General features: G+C 32.9%; 3 protein-coding genes and 2 long non-coding RNA genes across 5 annotated transcripts; 2 read left to right on the top strand and 3 right to left on the bottom strand.

The window, feature by feature from the left end:
- The first annotated feature begins 2 nt into the window (after nt 1-2).
- LOC136805443 (uncharacterized) lies at nt 3-2,603 on the top strand. The gene is made up of 6 exons (XM_067062024.1): nt 3-76; nt 271-382; nt 1,186-1,504; nt 1,876-1,951; nt 2,113-2,247; nt 2,586-2,603. The coding sequence occupies exons 3-6, from the start codon at nt 1,188-1,190 to the stop codon at nt 2,601-2,603; spliced, it is 546 nt and encodes a 181-aa protein (XP_066918125.1). The 5' UTR covers nt 3-76; nt 271-382; nt 1,186-1,187.
- A 1,712-nt stretch (nt 2,604-4,315) lies between these two features.
- On the bottom strand, nt 4,316-5,277 carry LOC136805425 (uncharacterized). Its single transcript, XR_010846396.1, has 3 exons — nt 5,253-5,277; nt 4,555-4,693; nt 4,316-4,434 (listed from the first exon to the last, which is right to left on the bottom strand). It is a non-coding gene; the product is annotated as an uncharacterized lncRNA (long non-coding RNA).
- An 11-nt stretch (nt 5,278-5,288) lies between these two features.
- On the bottom strand, nt 5,289-8,288 carry LOC136805444 (uncharacterized). Its single transcript, XM_067062025.1, has 9 exons — nt 7,890-8,288; nt 7,546-7,651; nt 7,247-7,402; nt 6,892-7,038; nt 6,540-6,690; nt 6,354-6,431; nt 5,997-6,019; nt 5,476-5,691; nt 5,289-5,339 (listed from the first exon to the last, which is right to left on the bottom strand). The coding sequence occupies exons 1-9, from the start codon at nt 8,078-8,080 to the stop codon at nt 5,289-5,291; spliced, it is 1,119 nt and encodes a 372-aa protein (XP_066918126.1). The 5' UTR covers nt 8,081-8,288.
- A 757-nt stretch (nt 8,289-9,045) lies between these two features.
- LOC136805455 (uncharacterized) lies at nt 9,046-10,021 on the bottom strand. Its single transcript, XR_010846403.1, has 2 exons — nt 9,762-10,021; nt 9,046-9,448 (listed from the first exon to the last, which is right to left on the bottom strand). It is a non-coding gene; the product is annotated as an uncharacterized lncRNA (long non-coding RNA).
- Nucleotides 10,022-15,180: 5,159 nt separating this feature from the next.
- On the top strand, nt 15,181-20,061 carry LOC136805426 (uncharacterized). The gene is made up of 11 exons (XM_067062011.1): nt 15,181-15,923; nt 16,638-16,714; nt 16,839-16,991; nt 17,161-17,350; nt 17,806-17,862; nt 18,207-18,263; nt 18,372-18,413; nt 18,545-18,580; nt 18,750-18,785; nt 18,924-18,950; nt 19,046-20,061. Exons 1-11 carry the CDS (start codon nt 15,896-15,898, stop codon nt 19,420-19,422), a joined length of 1,080 nt encoding a protein of 359 aa, XP_066918112.1. The 5' UTR covers nt 15,181-15,895; the 3' UTR covers nt 19,423-20,061.
- The last annotated feature ends 270 nt before the right edge of the window (nt 20,062-20,331 follow it).

The raw sequence follows: 20,331 nt of genomic DNA on the forward strand, positions 1-20,331 counted from the left end.
GCCGCATTACGAAAAATTTTTCAAAATTCTATCGTTGGCATATGCTGTAACGAGAAAAAATGATTTAAATAACTATGTAAGAATTGAAATTTGAATCGATTTTTGATATGAATATAGATGAATATATGTATATATATCTACGTTTGTTATTATATGTTAATTATATTTCATTCTAAGGGAACATCCGTCCTTCTTTGAAAATTATTATAAATTTTATCAATCTAGATTATGTATGTTTTTGGCTTTTATGCATTACCACTTTATTTCTAGATATGTGACGGAATAGATGATGTATCGCCGAAGAAGTTTCAGTCATGGCTTAACGTCAAAGACATTAACAATTTGGAAGCATCACTTCTTACAAATGCATTTGAATGTAACGGTAATAGTTATAAAATTTCTTAAGTTATGTGACTTTTCGTAACTTTCGCAATGTTGCGAAAGTCCAGTGGAGTTAGAACCCTCGTATTTTAATTGGTTTAAAGATATATAGAAAACAATTATTCTAACTTTAATCACTTTTGTAAAAACTCTTCATCGCATGAAAAGACAATTGATTTTTGATAGATGAAAGACTAACTTTTTAAACAAAAAGTTTATATTTATTTCACTTCATAACACTGTGAGAAAGGGTTATGTAGGTGTAACCTGACTCTCTCTCCATCCGTATAACAGAAAAGAGTTAGACTCTGAACCACTCTTTGTTTGTCTCGGAGAGACATAATGAAATAATATGAAGTAATACCCTCCCCCCCCATTTTATAAAGCTGACTTGTTCTGATGACTGATGACTGGGTTCCAATAAATCTTCATCTTGATTCAATTCAATCGTAGGTATCAACTGATAAACTTATCTTTTGACTCGACTTGACAAAACAGAAACTTATTGAGACACGACTGTACCGTACGAAATTGACTGAACACAATATTGGTTTATGTCTTATTTATGCTCGCAAAATCCTAACAGGTTTCATTTATATTTTTTGTCAAAATTTTTACTCTTGAATCAGCCTTTTTTTACAAATATTAACAAAGTCCAATTTCAAGTGTGTATTCTAACATTTCTGGCTATCTGTTCTTGATGAAAACCAACGCATCAACTTTTTTAAGTCTTGAAATAATTTTCAATGAGAATAGAAATGTATTTAACGGTGATTCTTGTTACTTCTATTCCAACTGTTATAGCAATGGTATCCTTGATTGGGCTGGTCGTAGGGCTCAATAAAAATTTGGCAGTTCAAGACGGTGAAAGCGTGTACCGACTGACAAGGCAAGAAGACATTCCATGCGACATTGCCATTTTATGCGGAAATGATCAATACGTGTACATGGCTGATGTGGATGAATTTGACGAGAAAAAATGTCGAAGTCATAATATGTTTTGTTTCGATGATAGTGAAGAGGACGTCATTGTGTGCCCAAATTGCCTACTCACCTACCACAACACGTGTGTGCGTTGGAATGATGATTGTGGGTGTACTAAAATCCCTGAAATCAAATCGAGGTACAGTATAATCATCCAATAGAGGAAACTTAAAAAGGCAGACATCTCTGATTAGGACGTAATGGTATTTTCCGCTTGCTAGTCAAAACCTCATCAGAAACTTTTCAAAATAGGTACACTTAATTAGATAAGGTTTCTACATGGAATTTTGTTGGTCAGAAGCATACTTTTTCCTCTCAATTTATCATACACAACAGACATAAACTGGTTAAAAAAGGTCAAAAATAAGAGTGTTTTATCTTATTACAGTAGTTGACGCTCCTAATTCGATCTTCAAGGGAAATTGGAAAAAAAAATGAATTAATTTACTTGAATCCTAAACTAGAAAGTTTTAAAAGTTTATGCCCTTAAACTATCTACTTTCGTCTTAGAATAACTGCAATGCTGGATAATCAAGTTATCAATACCTTTATGTGTGAGATTTACAAAAGAACAAATCAACTCACGGTGAGATATTATATTACTAGTCCTACGCTATATACGCTTAACAATCGGGCTTTGTGGTTTCATATACTATCAGTCGAATGTAAAACATGATCTTAGTCGCTCATGTTTACTTGATGCGGATTTGAAATATTTTTTTAAAAATAGATAAACTTATTTTTCAGAAAAAGGCATCTAATATGTTAAATGGGCATCAAAAATCTGCAAGGAGTGAACTGATCCATGCCAGGGTAAATGAAGGAAGATGTGGAGTATTGACAAAGATGAATTTGTTTTCAAAAACAATACCTGACCAAGTCGTAAGCGAAAACTATTTTACATTATATACAGTGTACCCTTAAAAAGTGTAATGATATATTATATATTATTATGGTCATGGTTAGTAAGAGTATGGATTAGGTACATTTTGATTTTAGTCTGACTTTTGGTTAAAATCTACTCTCTTTTCTAACATAATGACACCGCATCGAAGTGCTCAACATGAGGAGAAACAGCCATATTTTTTGATAGGGAACTGGCAAATAACTCTCTAGTTAGATTATTTAATAAGTCTCTAGTTAGAGAGAAGAAACTTTACTGAATTCGGCGGACTACCCTAAAAATTTCCTAAATTCGTCAAATTCACTTTTATATCTAGATCATTGGCGAAACTTAATTCTAATTATTTTTTTAACACGGCTTTTTTCTCGATATATACAGGTGGTTTTAAATCATTTCCAGCCCCTGGACTTTGTAGTATGAAATTCCCCTAAAAACACCCTTTGCCCTCATTCTTTCAGCGATTCACTGTACGACAAACCTTATGAAGCTCGATTTATTTTTGAGTAGAAAGTTTCTTCAGGAACTGTAATGTTTGTTTTAACCTGTTTAACCTGTCAATATTGATTTTATTTTTTCGTTAAGATAAACTTTTCTTTTTAAAGATACGAACACTGACAAAAATCCTTGAACAAGTGGATCTAAACCGTTCCTTCAAAGAAGAAGATCAAGATGTTGTCATTGCTGAGTACCTCCTCCCTGATGTAAGTATAGCATTTTGCAATTTTTATTTACTATAAAGACCTACTGGGTCATTATATCATTCATATTACGTCACGTCACACTAGTTTTGGACTGGATACGCAGGGTAGGTACCTAGGAGCGCCGCGACCCATGCACCATTTGATAACACCCATAGAGGCGGTTCAGTCGATCATAAACTCCAATTCTGGTTGACGTTTCCAAATAATTGCCGTATACAGAACTTAGCCCTGTCAGTTTACATACCGTTACTTTTTTTCTTAATAACCTTCAGGCTTTTTTACATGCTGAATACTCTCCACCAATATTGCTGTTCATTTTATTTATATCACTTTTTCTTTCTTTTTCAAGGTACTGACATACATCATCGAAATCGTCATCAATGAAAAAGGCGTCAACGAGTTATCGATTGAGAGAGCTTGTTGTTCATTATATACTGAAAAAAATAATCAATAATAATAATCGACCATCTCCGTTGCATCGGACTGAATCGGATAATTTTTGTTACTGTATCCACCCTTTCTATTGAGAAACATGTTTGCCATACTGACCACCTTGCAAAATTCAAAATTTTAATGTCAAAAGATCAGTTTTGTAGCAAAATCCTACACCGATTTCCGTTACCTGATACTTCGTTAGCTGTTTTTTTTGTGGGCATTAATTGTAGAGTTTACACACGTTTTTTTAACGAATTAAATTGCCGATCGGCATTATTTTGCTTTAGCATTGGAAGGTCATCAATTTTTCAAAAATCTTTTCCACAAGCAGTTTTTAAATCGGCATTTATGTTTCGACAGAATGCCCAAAATGCTGTTTGTCAAACGAATGAAGTAGAAGTGGTGTTCCTGGCAAAACTGGCTTTGCTATTTACCAATCGAAAGGGCTTTATGATTATCTTTTATTTTATTTTTTAGAAAAACGAGAGTTCTGTACATATCATTTTCATGAAATTTCATTTCTATTATATGCCAGTATATTTTTTTCTAAAGAATCTATAAAATTTCTCAATAAAATAAAAAGGAAAGTGTCTCTTATTAAAGAATCTCTTTAATTTCATTCTCGTTTTTGTAAATTGTGTTTCGAATTTTGGCCAAAATTTTGCTCCATTTAACTCAACCATCACGCGGAAGACCCTTTGAACAATTTCAAGACTTGTCACCAATTCCGTCCTTTTTTCAAAAATGTCATGAAATTACCCATCCGCCTAAAATTTTCAATAAATGGGTGACTTTGATTCGGATTCCGAGCCTTTTTACCCAAATCGTCATTAAATTACCCATCCGCCTAAAATTTTCAATAAATGGGTGACTTTCGTTCGCATTCCGAGCCTTTTTACCCAAATGTCAAGTAGCTCCAAAAAGGAATACCACGAATCTTTGAAGTCTTTGTACGTCAGCTCGCATTTTTCGTGGCCAGAGCTTTTCTGACTCAACGAGAAAACTTCGTAATAGCCATGAAGTGTACAACTAAAAATAAAGGTGTATGAAATTTATGATGAAAAGAGGGTGCATGGAAGTACAAGTAAATCCACGAGGTCCCATATTTATCTGAGCAGTATTTCTTAAATATTTGCCTTGCTGCTTTACCTTTTTCCGTGCAGAAAATGAAACATGTAATCTCTCATTAATGAATAGTGAATCAGGAACTTCCCCATATTGAGAATCGAGTCATTCAAACCATCGTAGCTCTGAAAAGCCCCACAACCTGTACAACGGCTGTCATTCACTTAAAAATAAAAGACAAACATTGAAATGCTTTCAGCGAAAACTAAACGTGCACGTACAAAAAGTGCCAAATCATTTAATTATCCTGAAAACCCTTTAACCCCTTTACTCGACAAGGAACGGGTATAGGAAGTTGCCTTAAACAGTTAGTAAATGTTTTCCTATGCCGCTCTAATATAGAAATCTAAAGATAGATAAACCTTATCAATAACAACACATCGAGTGTAGATAATATAGTGATCACAATACATTGAAAAGATGTCAGCAATGTATTACTTGGTCTCTTTCTTAATAACCCAACAAAATGCTTAACCCACGAGGTATTTATTTGTACATTACGGCCCCTAAACCGTATTGGTCAGCAATACAGTGCTCAATAAGTAAATAGAGCGTTACTATAATAAAGAGTTGACTCAATATCTTTATTTTTGATTTTCACTGAAGATTGGTGCCTGTGCACCATGAAACTCTGAGTTTGAAACAAAGATATTGAGTCAACTCTTTATTATATTATATATCATATACATTTTATTCGGGACGTCTTAATAAATGAAAATTACCAATGCACTCAAAATAGGTGTTTTTCATGAATAGCTTCAGACGACGAGATGAAACACCAATGATTTCAGAACAACAACTGATATTATCTTGACACACGAGCAAGGAGTCTTCAGTTTTAAGATATTGACAAGGGTGAAGGTGTAGATTTCTGGTCATGTTTTCGTCTGCGTGAAATGGAATCCTATTGCACGATATTGCTTTCCTATTACGTTCTGATGATACACTGTGAGCAGACTCCAAGAATTCATCAAAAAAGGCCGGATTATTCGAATCCTTATCATCTCTGCGACGTCGAACTTCGTTACAATGTATACAGACACCACTCGAGCAAACGTAACAAATCAGTTGTGATCTTTCATTTGACACGATTCCCACTGAACCACGATAAACCACGAGAATTTTTCCTTTTTCACGAAGAATATCACTTATCTCATCTTCCTAAATATAAAGATATATTTTATTTCTTCATAAAGTGTGGTTGCTCCTCAAATAAAATAATAATAATTAATATAATAAATAATAAAATTTATGTCTTATAGCTTGGTTGCTTAAAGATAATTTTCTATGTATATATTTATATATATAGAAGACGCGTCACCTATACTGATACATCAGATTTAACAAAAGAATTTGGACGCATACCGTGTGCAAAGGTGAAAAAATTGTTGCTTCTTTTGTTTCAAAAGGCTGAAACCTTTATACGTACGAATATTATATTGAATTTCGTTTGGCGTTTTACCTACCCGTATGAAACTCTCTTGGTACCCTTAAATTAAAAAAACAAAAATAAAGACTTACTCATTTTATTCAAAATCAATTTCAAAAGAAATCTTAAAGAAGGGTTTAAACTATAACGGTTAAGCATTACATTTAGCAGACTCGAATCTTAAAAACACTTAAAAGCATTGCCAATGCGTAAAATCACCCTTATTATTAATCTCCTACTCTGCTGTGCTTAATTGTAGCGTAGGGTAACTGCTCAACTCCAGTATTTCTTAAGTAAATCGTAGGCCCCATTGTAAAAATTCATAAGCTAAGTAGAAGTGTGAAAAACTCCCCTCTCCAGGGGTATACTCAGATTCTAAAGGAAACGTGCATACCAATTATACTTTCTTCTTCCTCCCAATAGTCAATTTCCGCAATGATTGGTACAAGACAATTAATATGGATGCAGCACTCTATAACAAGGTTTTTAAATAGCTTGAGCTTATTTTTAGACTTCACCTAATTAATTCCGAAATTACCATTGACACTGTTATAGTTTCAAAATAATACTCAAGTACTACCTTTGATGTCTTGTGATAAATCAGCATCAAATGAAAGTGACTCGATGTATGTTGATGTTGCTTTGTCACATGAACAAAAATAAATCCAATTACCATCAACATCTTCGTTCTTTTGAAAGTATTTCCGAGTCACGACAACATATTTATTTCGCTTTAAACAAATAATTATATACATTATAAGATGATTTTTGTCAACTTGACAAATTGTAAACCTTCTAACAATTAATATACACCATACACCCTAAGTGAAATACAACTTGTGAATCAGTAGACACAAATTATATGTTTAGTATCCAAGCAAGTGGAATACAGCTGGGTGGAATGATTGATAAAAATCTTAACATAAAGTTACCTTGAGGTTAGCCTTTTGTTGATCAAAATCTGGTATAGCAACTTTCAGGAATCTGGGATCAGCAGGGACTAGGCAGTTCTGTTTTCTCAATTCCAATTGATAAGAAAGATGATAATCAACGATGTGATCTTCATTTTCCACTGATAACTTTAAAAAATGTTAGCAATTTTAAAAGGTTTCAAAATAATGAGCGAACTTTTTTTCAAAGTTTTGGCTATAAAAACATTTACTTTATTTAGATTTTTTAGATCAGCATTGACATTTTAAATGGACACTTATTAACATGAATTCATAATTTTGCACAAACTATAGGATGAATATACAAAAATATTGCAAGCAAAAATCAAAAACTTACATCAGACTCTGAGTCAAAAGCTTCTAAAGCGTCGTTGTTGTTAGTTATCATAATATCATTATCATTTCCACTCGGACCTTGATTTACTAAACTTCTAGAGGATGATAATGATGATGGTAAAATATCAGCAGAATCATCTACCATTGATTCCAATGGCTGCAAGAAATGTTTTTAAAATAATGAATGATAATTTTATTTTTCTAGGTAATAATACTTTCCAGTTTTGATTTAGCTATAATATGAGAAAAATAATAAAAAAAAACAAAAAACAATATGGTATAACAAACGTATCAACTTACGTCTTCGTTATCAGAATCGAATAAAAGTGTGACAACCTTCTTCTCTTTAACAGGAGCTTTATCATCATCATCAAAGTCTATAGTGACATAATTGCCACTATTTTTTCTATAAGAAAATAATTTTAAGCTCATCAAATTAAATCAACGTTAACGAAAAAATCAGAAGGGACATCCTGAGACAGCACTGTCATCTTTGTAAGTAGAAGACAAAATAGTTTTTATGTGGAGACGATTCTAAAAACGTGCATGACACAAAATTGATTAATGAATTCCAAAAAGAAAGCTGTCACTGATCAATTATTTGCAGAAGAAAAATAAAAAACTCTAGGAAAACTGATGATAACCTTTTTCGTTCTGAACACTTCTTCTTGCGCTTTTTAGTTTTCTTTTCCAATTTCTTCATTTCTAGTACCTCTTGCGATGACAGTCTCGCAACAACGTCTGGGTCTGCTAAGGCCATTTTACGAATATGGGCTTTAAATTCCTCTGAGAGACATCCTTTTCCTTTGATAAATCTTTTCCTTTTTGGACGCATGACTTAATCTAACACATAAAACCTAAAACGTAAGAAATTATTAAAACCAACCAGACTACTTAGCAAAAATTGTGTGGATCGCTTAAAAATAAGCATAAGACAATATTTTTCTCAATTTAAATAAACTTATTCAGCCTTCTGCCCCTCAAACTTTGCCGTTCTTTCGCCAGTTTTTACAACTAACTAAACTTTTTAGTAGTGAGCCCTACTATACCACAGATGCCACCCAGATTGATAAAATTTACAATCAATTACTTTAATCGTAGAAATTTTAGCGAGACTAATTTTAGCGTATATTAGCGAGTCGTCAAAATCTTGATTTTTTTTGATTTATTTTAGCGAATCACGATTTCAAAAAATTTCGCGTGGATAAATTTTAGCGAATACTCGTATTACAGTATTGAATTAGTTAGTTTTCTAGCATTTCTTTGCACTGAAACCCTTCCTATCGATAAAAATATATCAAGGCAATATAACCAGAAATTTCGCGTGGATAAATTTTAGCGATCTGTCAATTCGGCGTGTTTTAGCGAGATTTATTTTAGCGAAAATAGGGAAAACTCGCTAAAACGCTAAAATTAGTCTCGCTAAAATTTCTACGATTAAAGTAATTAGTTTGTGAATTATGAAAAATAGCAACCAAATCACATTAGAACTTGTAAAAACTCCAGCTTGTCCTCCATCATAGATTCATAGTGTGAAAAGGGGGTCAACTTCCCACTGGGTCCCACCAAAAATTTGAGGTCCCAGCACTATATATAATCCCCACCTGATATCTTGAATCCTTGGTCCCACCTAAAACTCTTAAGTTTTTGCCTGCTCCCAAAGGCGATTATGCGGACCCTTTTTAACTACGAAAGTTATTCTACTAAGATTCCGAAAGTTTTTCTACTAAGATTCAAAGATTTTTAAGAAGTGTTTCAGATCAATATCTTCAGGAATAACATTATTAAGAAACATTCTGAGAATCTATAAAGAGAATTTTTCAAAAAAGTGGGTAATAAATATAATAAGATTATGACAGACAACAGCTAATGTACAAAGGAAAAAAAAATTATATTACTATGAAAGTTTTTGCTATGGGCATATGATTTTGTCAAAAATACAATTAATATAATCTCATTTTAGAGCTCCATACTGTATAAAGCTATAAAGCGAACAAATTTCATCCTCATTAATAAATAGTATTTAACTATAAAATCACAAAAAAATCGTTAGATCCCAAACATTATTTGATAGTACATTTCTCTTTGGATTCATTTTGAAAGTCGTCAATTTAAGTTCCTTAGACATTTCTGTCTGAGTAATTAGCATCTTTAAAACCAAACCAGCGATTTTTGTAACCTCTGAGCTCTCAGTTAAGATTATCTGTAAAAGAAAAGTGCAGTAAGACATTAAGAATAATAAAAAGATCGCAAAAACATTTTTGTATTTTTGAAAGAAAACATTGTTTAGTGGGACAAAAAATTGCAATGAAATGAAATGAAAAAAGTTGAAAACTAATTTGAAAATATTAGACAAAATCAAAAACTAGGGCACTTGCTTTACATTATTGAAAAGGCAGGGAGAGCAGGGGGTTAAGCATGCATTGCATACAAAGTTATAATTGAAAAAGATTTAACAGATGGTAGTATAAACTGCAAGGGGGTTGTAATAAAAAATTGTTCAAAAAGACACATACTACTAATAATGTCTTGTGGTAACTGCATACCCCTTGAGAAAGTACCTAGAATTGAAATGGAGAAACTTATATTTTCAGTATCAAAACACTGTACCAAGCATGTATAAAAATTTCTTTTCATCAAAATCCTGCAACATCAAGACAAAAATTGACAAAATGTTATATTCAGGAATTGGGATATATACTAACAAGAATTGAAATAAATACCCTCTCAACCCTAAATTTAGTAGCATGCAATAGTTTTAAAATGGTATATTTGATGTCCTCCCCACCCTTAATTTAATACCAGGTATTTTAAGTTTTTGGAATTTCCAAATTAAATTAGAAACGACCACCTAGCTCCTACCTCCTGTGACTGCACCTCCTGGGACTACACAAACTTGATCAAACCTTGCGGTGGAGTTCAATTACTGATGGCAGATTACCAATAAAAGCTCTGGCAGGATCTGGCTCTTTTCTGTTAAACAAGAAAGAGGGCAAGAGGGCCACATCTCATTATGTTATGAAGTGACATCCTTTTCATCTCTAAAAAAAACAAAAAAAGAAGTCCCCTAAGAGTCATTAGGCATAAATAATTGGTCGTGGGTAGATTCTAAATGACTCTCCAGGATTTTCTCTACTTTCTCTATTTCCTATCTTCCATTCTACTTTCTGATGTTATTCTGAGTTTTTGAACTGTTCTAAGTTATATTTTGACTTTTTTAACCTATTTCTGAAATATACTCCCTTACCTCGGCTCGAACCACCAAATGCAAGCAACCTTGATTTCCAAACTCGAAGCCTAACTGGTTGCGCCAACGAGACACAGCAGTAATCGAAACAAACAAATACCTTCGAGTCCAACCCTGACCCTAACTGATAATAACAGAACCACCATACCCCTAACCTGATAACAGATGTTCATAATTTTCTTACGCGCACGGTAAACCTCTAAAGGCACTTGAAAATTATACATCTGAGGAAAATAGTCCTCCCGCGGAAAATTCTACAACAAGAATCTTGTTGTGCGCCGGAAAAATAAAAACTAATACGGCGCCCTATTCATAAACACAATCGCGCAACTTTGTTGTCATTCCCAGTCCTTTTTAGACGAACGCGGTCCTTACGATTTCGAGATTGCATATTCGTCAGATTGTTTGTTTTCACCTGCAACACATACGCACAACATATTTTATGATGTACATAAAATGTCGATTTTAACAATTTTTATGTATACCGTAAAGATATTGAACTGCGGTTTTAAGGGTGTACATAAAAACAGCGTTCTTCTCTAAAACTCGCTCTTAGATTTAGCCTGTGGTATTATTACTCTTTTGAGAAGCCTGAGAGAAGCAATTTAGTAGTTCCAGTTCGGTCCGACCAGGGCCGTTCAGCCCTACTGCCTGATCAGATTATGGGTTCTGGTAGCCTGGCTCTGAATGATTGCATTTACAAAGCTAGCTAATGGATTCTCTGTTGTTATACAATATGAACAAATTAATAGGAAACAAACTGGCAACTGGAGAAAAAATGGCTAAAAAGATAACTGAATGTCCTGATTGATGCCCGCCCATGCCATGATGCCTGGCCTGACCTGTTCTGTATTATACTGTATGTAGTAGCTAGTTAGTAGACTGTCAGATTTTTGACGTTTATTATTGTCATTTATGAAACTTCTTTCATTATAATTGATCATATATAAATGTTTTTTTCAGAAATTTATAGCTAGCTAATTTCTCATGCTCTATAAAGCTCTACACAATAATGAAAAATATACGTCATCTCATCTGCTGACGAATTTGCCTTTTGTTTTAAGTGTACACGTGGGGACGGTATAATTTTGTTTGTTGACTTCACAGGGTAGAGAAACACTGACCTGTCCTATGTAAAAATGTACTGTACAAGGTGTTTTATTTTTTGTTTTATAATGAACCATGATATGATTAGCAGTGGGCTATAGAGACCTTTTTTTTCAAAATTAAGTTTGCATAATTTTTTTTGGTTGGTTGGGACCCAAATAAACATAAATCTAAGATATTTTTGGATATTTCCAAAAAATGGCGGTTCTCCGCCCTTTTTTATACCCAAAATGGGCCATTTTTGGGCCATTTTGCTTGGAAAAAAATCTAAAACCTGCTGTGTTGGTGCTACAACCATCAAATTAGGCTCAAAATGATCCTTTGAAAAAAGTAGGATTAGAATGTAACAATTATATACCTCTGCCATATATATAAACTTAAAAAATTAGGTTTTTTTTTTTTCGGCCAAATTGACAAAATTGCGAAAAACAGGGTTTTTGCCTGGAAAAAAATCTAAAATCTGTTTTGTTTGTGCTACAAGCCTCAAATTAGGGTCAAAATATTCGTTGGAAAAAGTAGGATGAGAATGTAACAATTATATAACTTCTACCATATATTAAACTTCAAAAAATTTGGAAATTGGGCCAAAATTGACCGAAACTGGGGAAAAAAGGGTTTGCTTGGGAAAAAAATCTAAAATCTGTTCTGTTGGTGCTATGAACCTCAAATTATGCTTAAAATATTCCTTGGAGGAAAGTAGGATTAGAATGTAACAAATATATACCTCTACCATATATATAAATTTAAAAAATTAAGTATTTAGGCCGAGATAGACCAAAACCGGGAAGAAACTGGGTTTTGCCTGGAAATGAAACCTAAAATCTGTTCTATTTGTGCTACAAACCTCAAATTAGGCTTAAAATGTTCCTTGGGAAAAAGCAGGAATGGAATGTAGCAATTACACACCTCTACCACATATATAAAATTCAAAAATTAGCTATTTAGGCTAAAATGGACCGACACCAGGAAAACGCTGGGTTTTGCCTGGAAATAAAACCTAAAATCTGCGCTGTTCGTGCTACAAACCTCAAATTAGGCTTAAAATGTTCCTTGGAAAAAAGCAGGATAAGAATGTAGCAATTTAGGTACCTCTTACCATGAATATAAAATTAAAAAAATTAGGTTTTCAGGTCAAAATGGAAGGAAACCGGTAAAACTGAATTTGCTCTGAATTTTTTAGCCCATAGCCATAGGCACGTTTCATGTGACGTCACATGTTTACATCAGGTCGTTACGACCCGCAAAACGGCCCGACTTTCAGAGGCAAAAAAGACAACAACATTAGCTGGAGGCACGCAGTTTATGTTAATTTTCTCAGGGTCTAGAAGGAATTTTGAATAGAAATTTTAGTATGTTATCTAATAACTATGTAGGATTCTTATACTAAAATTTCATGAAATTCTGATGAAGAGATTTTGAATGATAAAATCAAAACTGCCTTTTTCCAGCGAGCGCTTCGTGTTTTCTGCCTCTGAAAAACCGTAACTATTTTGGCGCATGCGCATACAAACGCGAAAAATCAAAACATTGAAACGGATCTATAGTTTCTGATAGTTTCCCATTTTTGTTTTTCTTTTCCAGTTTTTTTTTCTTCATATGCTTCCATTTTACTAGCATAACAACAAAGCTTTTATCTATCTATATCTATAAATTTAAGTAACATCAGGCCCGAAGTTGCTACATATAAAAATACAATAATAGTCATATAAAAACCTTTATTACATGATTGAACTATAATAGACCTTTTTTCAAAGAGGACGTCCTATTGAATAATTATGTAGTCCAGCCATAAAAACAATGATAGAGCCATGCATGAATACTGTATCATGCATATTGTAATAATTATGCATGGTTTTATCATTGTTTTTCTCCAGGGTGGCCTCTTTGAAAAAAGGTCTATACATTGAACTATATACAAGGCATTCATCATATGCTCTTCTCGCACTGCCTGGCTGGTGAATAGGAACACCTGACCAAGAGCACTTTCTTAAGGGCACCTTCATTTGTTGGGGGCATCTAAAAAGTGGGGTGGGTACCATGATGGGGAGTCCAGGCACAACTTAAAACAATGAAGAATTTTCAAATGAAGCAATTTTGAGCAGAATGGTCAATTGTTGCAATACATTTTTCCCGTATTAAGATTTTGCCGGAAAACATGTGTGCTCCACCGTTGTGTGAAAAATAAATTTGAGATAAACAAACACATTTTTGGCTGAGGGAAGGTAAAATTTTGATTCCCCCGTTATAGTATCCTAAATAGTAAAAATACTGAAGTTTGCAAAATTTTCATGTGATAAATGTTGACAAAAAGGCCAAAAACATCTCTTCCCTAATACTTTAATGGGATAAAATTTTGCAGATTTCACGGATTTTGGCCCTATCCACAAAATTAAGTCCCTGCAAAAATCCAGAAATGTAAAAAATATCTAAAAAAAGGAAATAGCCTTTAAAAGTTTCTTAAATAGGCCTGTTGGAATTAGGTGACGGAGATAGGATTATCTACGGTATTTATTAAGTCAATAATCTAATTACCTATCTATTGCTTACAGAAAGACCCTTTTTTTTTAAGATTCACTTTTTCACTGTATGTCTCTATGAAACTAGAATTGTTTCAGGAAAAAAGCTGATTTTATGCAGATAGTTCTTTCATCAGAACTCAAGGAAAACCTTTTGGGTTCAAAGAGTGTTTATGCTTTTGTGAGTCTATTTTAAGAAAATGAAAGGAAACAATAGTGCACTGTGTATACTCCTTTGCATTAGCAAATGCAATTCTGAAACCTAGAAAGGGAGAAGGTTGTTCTACAATAGGGGGGGCTAACTCCCTTCTGAATTTAGTAATTATAAAGTTTTTAATGTGTTTAAGGGTGTTTCTGTATCTATTCAAGCGCATTAAATATAAAAGGTGTCCACAAAAGCTAAGGCTACCTACTATGAAATAGGGGGCATAGTTTAGTTTAGGGAGGTGATGGTGATAGGGCTATGCTATCTACAGTACAATTATTGAGAACTTTAGGTCAACAATAGATCCTTTAAAATTTTAAAAGAACTCACAGTTTTGTTAGGGCTAATTTTCATTTTTCTACCCTTAGAATAAAAAGCAAAAGAAAAATGCAAACTACAAAGTTCATGGTGAACTATTGATAAATACAAGCAAAGAAAACGTGGTGTAGTAATATCAAACATCCTCTCCTGGAAGAATCATGTCGTTCTTGTCTCCTCTAAAACAACCAACACTAGAATAATATCGGACTAGTCAATGAATATATTCCAGTTTGGTGTTGAACATATGGTAACATGTCAAAAGAAAATCTTTTTGTGGATAATAATGGCACAAGCTCAGAAACCCTACTGAAATTGCTAGCTAATTTATTTTTATTATAATGTTTGTAACTGTCTATAAATAAAGTGCACATATTTTACCCATTATATCTTAAAAAATTTCATTTTGAACTTTTTATATAAAATTTAGGGCTTGTGAGATTAGGCATTATTGACCTAATACCAATAATTATACAACTAGAACTAGAACATCTCACTGTGTATTTTACAAAACTTCCAAGGTCTTAAAAATGTATACAATAAAAACAGCCAACCAGGTAAACGAAAACCAAACTATATGAGGAGGCAATTGGAAAAATATGAGATTTCTAGAGGAAAAAATGATTGTTACCCTGGAAAATAAATTGTAGCTCTTATTTGACGATTAGGTGATTTTAAAAAGTATGTTCTGTTTGTTTCACAAACCAACTTTGATTTGGTACCTGACCTGGTACAATCAAGTGTTGAAAAATTGTCTGAATATTCTTTCCAGTCAACTCCTAGCAAAAGTCATAATTCAAAAGAGCTATATTTTGTGCAAATGGTGTCCCCCCTCCCTAAGAAAAGGGGGACAATTTTGTAGTGCTCGTGGGGGATAAGATTTTATTGTCTCTTAAGCAGCAATTTTAGAGTGGCCCTATGTTTTTAAACTGCAGAGAATCTATGAAAAACTTATTATATTAGTATAGAGAACCAAAAATAAATTACTTTCTATTTAAATGGTGCAAAGCAAGCTCACATAAAGGACAAGCAATTCTTAGGGGTAAGCTGTGAATGTGAGGGGGATCGTTTCATAACTTTATGTTACTTTAAGTTGAAAGTTTCCATTTCGCAAATTCGGCGAATTTGTGGTTGGTCTAGTTATAACATATCCAATTGTAATACTATTAAAAATAAAAATTTAATTTCAGTCTGAATCTAATCATAATAAACACTTCTTCATCTTCATTTTGGGAAGATCTTTTCAACGAAAAAACAATGGATTCAAAAGGTGCAGAAAGTGCTGGTAATTTTTCATTGTTTTGTTTTCTACTATAATTTTTTTTTCTATTCATAAGTGATTATCTGTTATTTCATTTGTAACTGAAGGAGTACTTGCAGTACAGCAATTGTATTGCAATAGTACACGATATTATAGCAATGCATTATCGTTGAATGAATTTATTGTATTTAAATGTAATTTAAAGCATCCCTGAACTCAAATTTTAGTCAACCACAATCTGTGACTCATTTGGCCATTCATTCTCCTCCCCTTAATATCAGCGAGAGATTTTCCAAGAAATAGCCACAATTACACTTAATAAAAAATTTTGTCTAATGTTCCCCTACTTAATCATCAGGTGGTGAGAAATTCATCAACGCCTTTATTTATCATGTATTTTGCAACTATTATAGAACTTGGCAATAATAACACTGACATTTGACCAGACATGACAGACATGACAGAGATGCAGTATTCCTACATCTACAATTACTTATCCTGCCAACAGTGTGCTATTTTGTTGTGATTGTAATATTGAACCAATTTTGTGTATGTAAGCTTTCTAACAACTAAATACTGACAGAAAATCTGACACAGCTTTCAATGAATCCATGTTGTTTGGACAAATTACTTGACTTCACACTTGACAGAAATGTACATTATATTGACAAAATACTTGATATCACGATAATATTGCTTGATTAACACAAATTACTTTATTCATTAGTATCGTTTCAGTTTCAGTTTCAATTGAAGACAATCAATCGTCCCTTACTGGAAGGGCTAAAAACTTAAAACATGGACCAGTAACAAAAGTGAGATCATATTCTTTCACAGTCGATATTGAATGACGAAATTAGGTGATATTAATTATATTGTAATTAAACAGGTCAATTCTTTTGTATAAATTTTATAATTATCTTGTCAAATGATTTTTAGGTTTGTAACACGTGTAAGGAAAGGTCAGCACCAGGATGCAAGAAGTGTGTCCATTGTGGTAACGTTTTTGAGAAGAGATCCAAAACGATCGAACAAATGATGCCAAAATATAAAACAAATTTCACGACGCAAACGAAGCAAACTACTGCCAATGTAAGACTTTTCTTTTTGAATCAATAAAAAAATTATAATAATTGCATTTAAAAATTTAATTAGAGATTTTGGTCCTTACTATTAAGCTCCCAGCACTTGAGAGTTAAAGAAAAGCTACCCAGGAACTTCAGACTTAAATGTTATTTTTAAATGCTTATTGTTGTTTAAGCTGTACACACTCAAGCGCGACCACAACCAGCACTGCCTCCTCTTAACCGTGAAGAAACATGAGGATGGTTCGTTCAAAGTGGATGGTATCCCGACAAAAGGTTGGGCAGCTAATTTTTGGAGCCGAAAAGAAGAAAAGGGTGCCCCAGCAAACCTATTTTACAGGGGACTTCAAAGGGCTATCAAAGATGGTAAGTGTATAATTTACACCTATTTTTACATCTTCGAATTCTTTTCTTTTAAATGATTCCGTCATGGTAACTGAAGATATTTGCGAGCTAGTGTATCTCTGAATTTACTGTCTTCGTCTGATTGGTATGTCTCTTTTTTGCCTAATTGTAAGTGAGACTCTAAAACGGTACTCTCTGGTGTTTCCTGTACCCTTAACATTTGAAGCCGGATCAGGAACCAAAGTGACGTGACTAAAAGAAAGTATCCAAGATTATTCAAATATTCAATTGTTTTTTTGTGTCTTAATCTGATGTTCATTAGCTAATGGTGAAAGTTTTTGTCATATATTTTAAAATGCAAGAAAGCCAAAGAAGATAAATTTGATCTTTTATCTTCTTGTAAATTTATAGTTTAAATTAAGATATATTTTTGTAGAGATTGATGTAGTTTTGATTTTGATCTTGCTTACTTTCAGAGCCTCCTTTAAATGATGACGAAATGGAGTTTCTGATAGAAGAAAATAGCACTGAAGGTATTTTTCTTGAAAGTAGATTCTATTTGATTATCAATCTCCTCTAATAAAGGCTAATTCATAAGTTATAAATAAAATGTTAAGAGTTTTAGTTTAATATTTTTTCAATATATTGAAATTTAAAAAAATATTCACATTTAGAATCGCCAAAGTTTCCCTTACATTGGTCTAAAATTTATTATCATAATACCCGTAGAAAATGTTCCATCGATGTTCATTACCTTAAAGGTATTTAACTTCGCGGGTATTTAATTGATGAAAGAAATTGGTGAAAAGCAGTTAAAATCGTGAAATTAAATACCCGTGAAATTAAATACCTTAAGGTATATATTGTTTCTTTACAGAGCACGCGGACAGCCAGTTAGAAATAGAAACAGCAAATCGATCAACTTTTAGCCAAGGTATTGAAACTTAAAAACATATTTAATATTGAGATAATGATTCAAAACGGTGAGACCTATGGACGTAAACATAATGTAATGTTTTTGAGATTTTTTCTCTTTTTACAGAACACAGTAGATTAGAAACATCATCATCTCCCTCTATCCAAGGTATTGAAATTAAAATAAACATTTAATTTTCAAATGTCTTTATAAACCTCCTATAAGATTTTATTGTGTATTGCCCATTATTTTCACTGACACATAATGTAATGTTTTGAGATTTTTTCTCTTTATTATAGAACACAGTAAATCAGAACCATCTCCCTCTATCCAAGGTATTGACACTACTTAAAATCATATTTAATCTTCAGGTGTTTTTATAAACCTCCAATAAGATTTTGCTGTGTATTGCCCATTATTTTCTTATTACGTTACGATTGCTGGTAAACCTAAACATCCAGAAACATCATGTAATTTTTTTGAGATTTTTTCTCTTTATTATAGAACACAGTAAATCAGAACCATCTCCCTTTATCCAAGGTATTGACACTTTCTAACATTTTAGTACATGTTGGTAATCTTCTGTGTGCTTGTTATTTTACTCCTGATGGAATAAAAGTTACTGAAAAGCCTTTTATTGAAATTTGTCACTGAAAGGAACTTTTTTTTCTGATTTAGATGAAAAGGACAAGCTTATTCTGAAAGGTACAATTTGTTGTTTAATTTCGTTTAAAAATGTATTACAAAAACTGTAAGTGTCGCTGTTCACAACATAAAGTTTAATGTTTTGTATTTCATAGATATTAACGAAATCAAACCCCTTGATGTGGTCGCCACCTACACCGACGATCCGAAATCGCCTTTTTGGATGTTTTTGGTAGAGAAACGGGTGTTGGTTTTGCCACAAGAAATGATGGAACCCTCTACCAAGCGCCAGAAAACTGACTCCCGGTCGGGATATTTCCTTGGTTATTGGCTGGAAAAGGTTCTTAACGAAGAGAAATATGTATGTGCTCGACCAAGAACCTATATAAAAGACCTTTCTGTCGTCCGTTTTGGAGTGGACTACGAGAACATTTTTGTATTGCCAAAACACAACGTGAATCATCAGTTTTATTTCATTTCAAAAACGCTAAGGGAAACCCTCTTAAGAGAGGTATCGTCTGTTGTGGAATGAGCAAAATATTATTACATTATTAGTTATACCATATGGACTAGCACAACAAATTGTTTTGAGATGAGTAGGTAACATAAACATTTACACCTTATTTTCTAATTGCTCATTCTAACAAATAATACTTCTCGTAAAGGCGCTAGCTATAAAAACAGAAAGCATATCCACACCTTTTAAAAGACCCCTTGACCATGACTTCACATTAAACCAACATAATTTCCAACAAATTAAGGTGTGTAATGTAAGGACTGGCCTTAAGATGGTTTCTCTTAATTCTAAGTAATGAAATAAAACTGATGGCGCAATGTTGTAGGTTCAACCCCAACTGGGTCAGACGAAATACTTGAAAATTGGTACTCGTTGGATGTCCTACTTGGCACTGACCATTTAAAAGGATATGACAACTGATGAATTCTCTATCTTAGGATTTTTGAACGTGGGTGTTCCTAGTATAGAAATCTTCAATCTTTAAATTGGCAACCAACCTTGCGGTGAAAATCTTGTATTCTACTCTACTCTCTGCATTTATATTTTACTATTCTTTATTTCTCCTTTTCGCTGATTATTAGTTTTTACTATCTGAAGTTTCATAAACATTGCAATAGCCGAAAATTAGGTTATTTGCAAATTATATACATTTTAGATGGTTTGGTTTTATTTAATTAAACTTTACCTCACTTTTGTCTCTATACTTTATTCTTTCCTGAAGATCGCAGCTCGTGATCTGCGTAATTAGTCTCTGATTAGTATTTTAACTAGAACTGTTGATATGATTTGATGATATCCAAACATCCATATAATCATCATATTTATTCATTTGATTTTTTAATACAAAAGTATAAAATAACTAATTAAGATGACACTTTTTTTAGTGTGAGACTAATATTTTTGATTCGTAAAATTTGCATCTGG

Source organism: Clytia hemisphaerica, unplaced genomic scaffold (assembly GCF_902728285.1).
Source record: "Clytia hemisphaerica strain Z4C2 unplaced genomic scaffold, Clytia hemisphaerica genome assembly, whole genome shotgun sequence".
Taxonomy (NCBI): Eukaryota; Metazoa; Cnidaria; class Hydrozoa; order Leptothecata; family Clytiidae; genus Clytia; species Clytia hemisphaerica.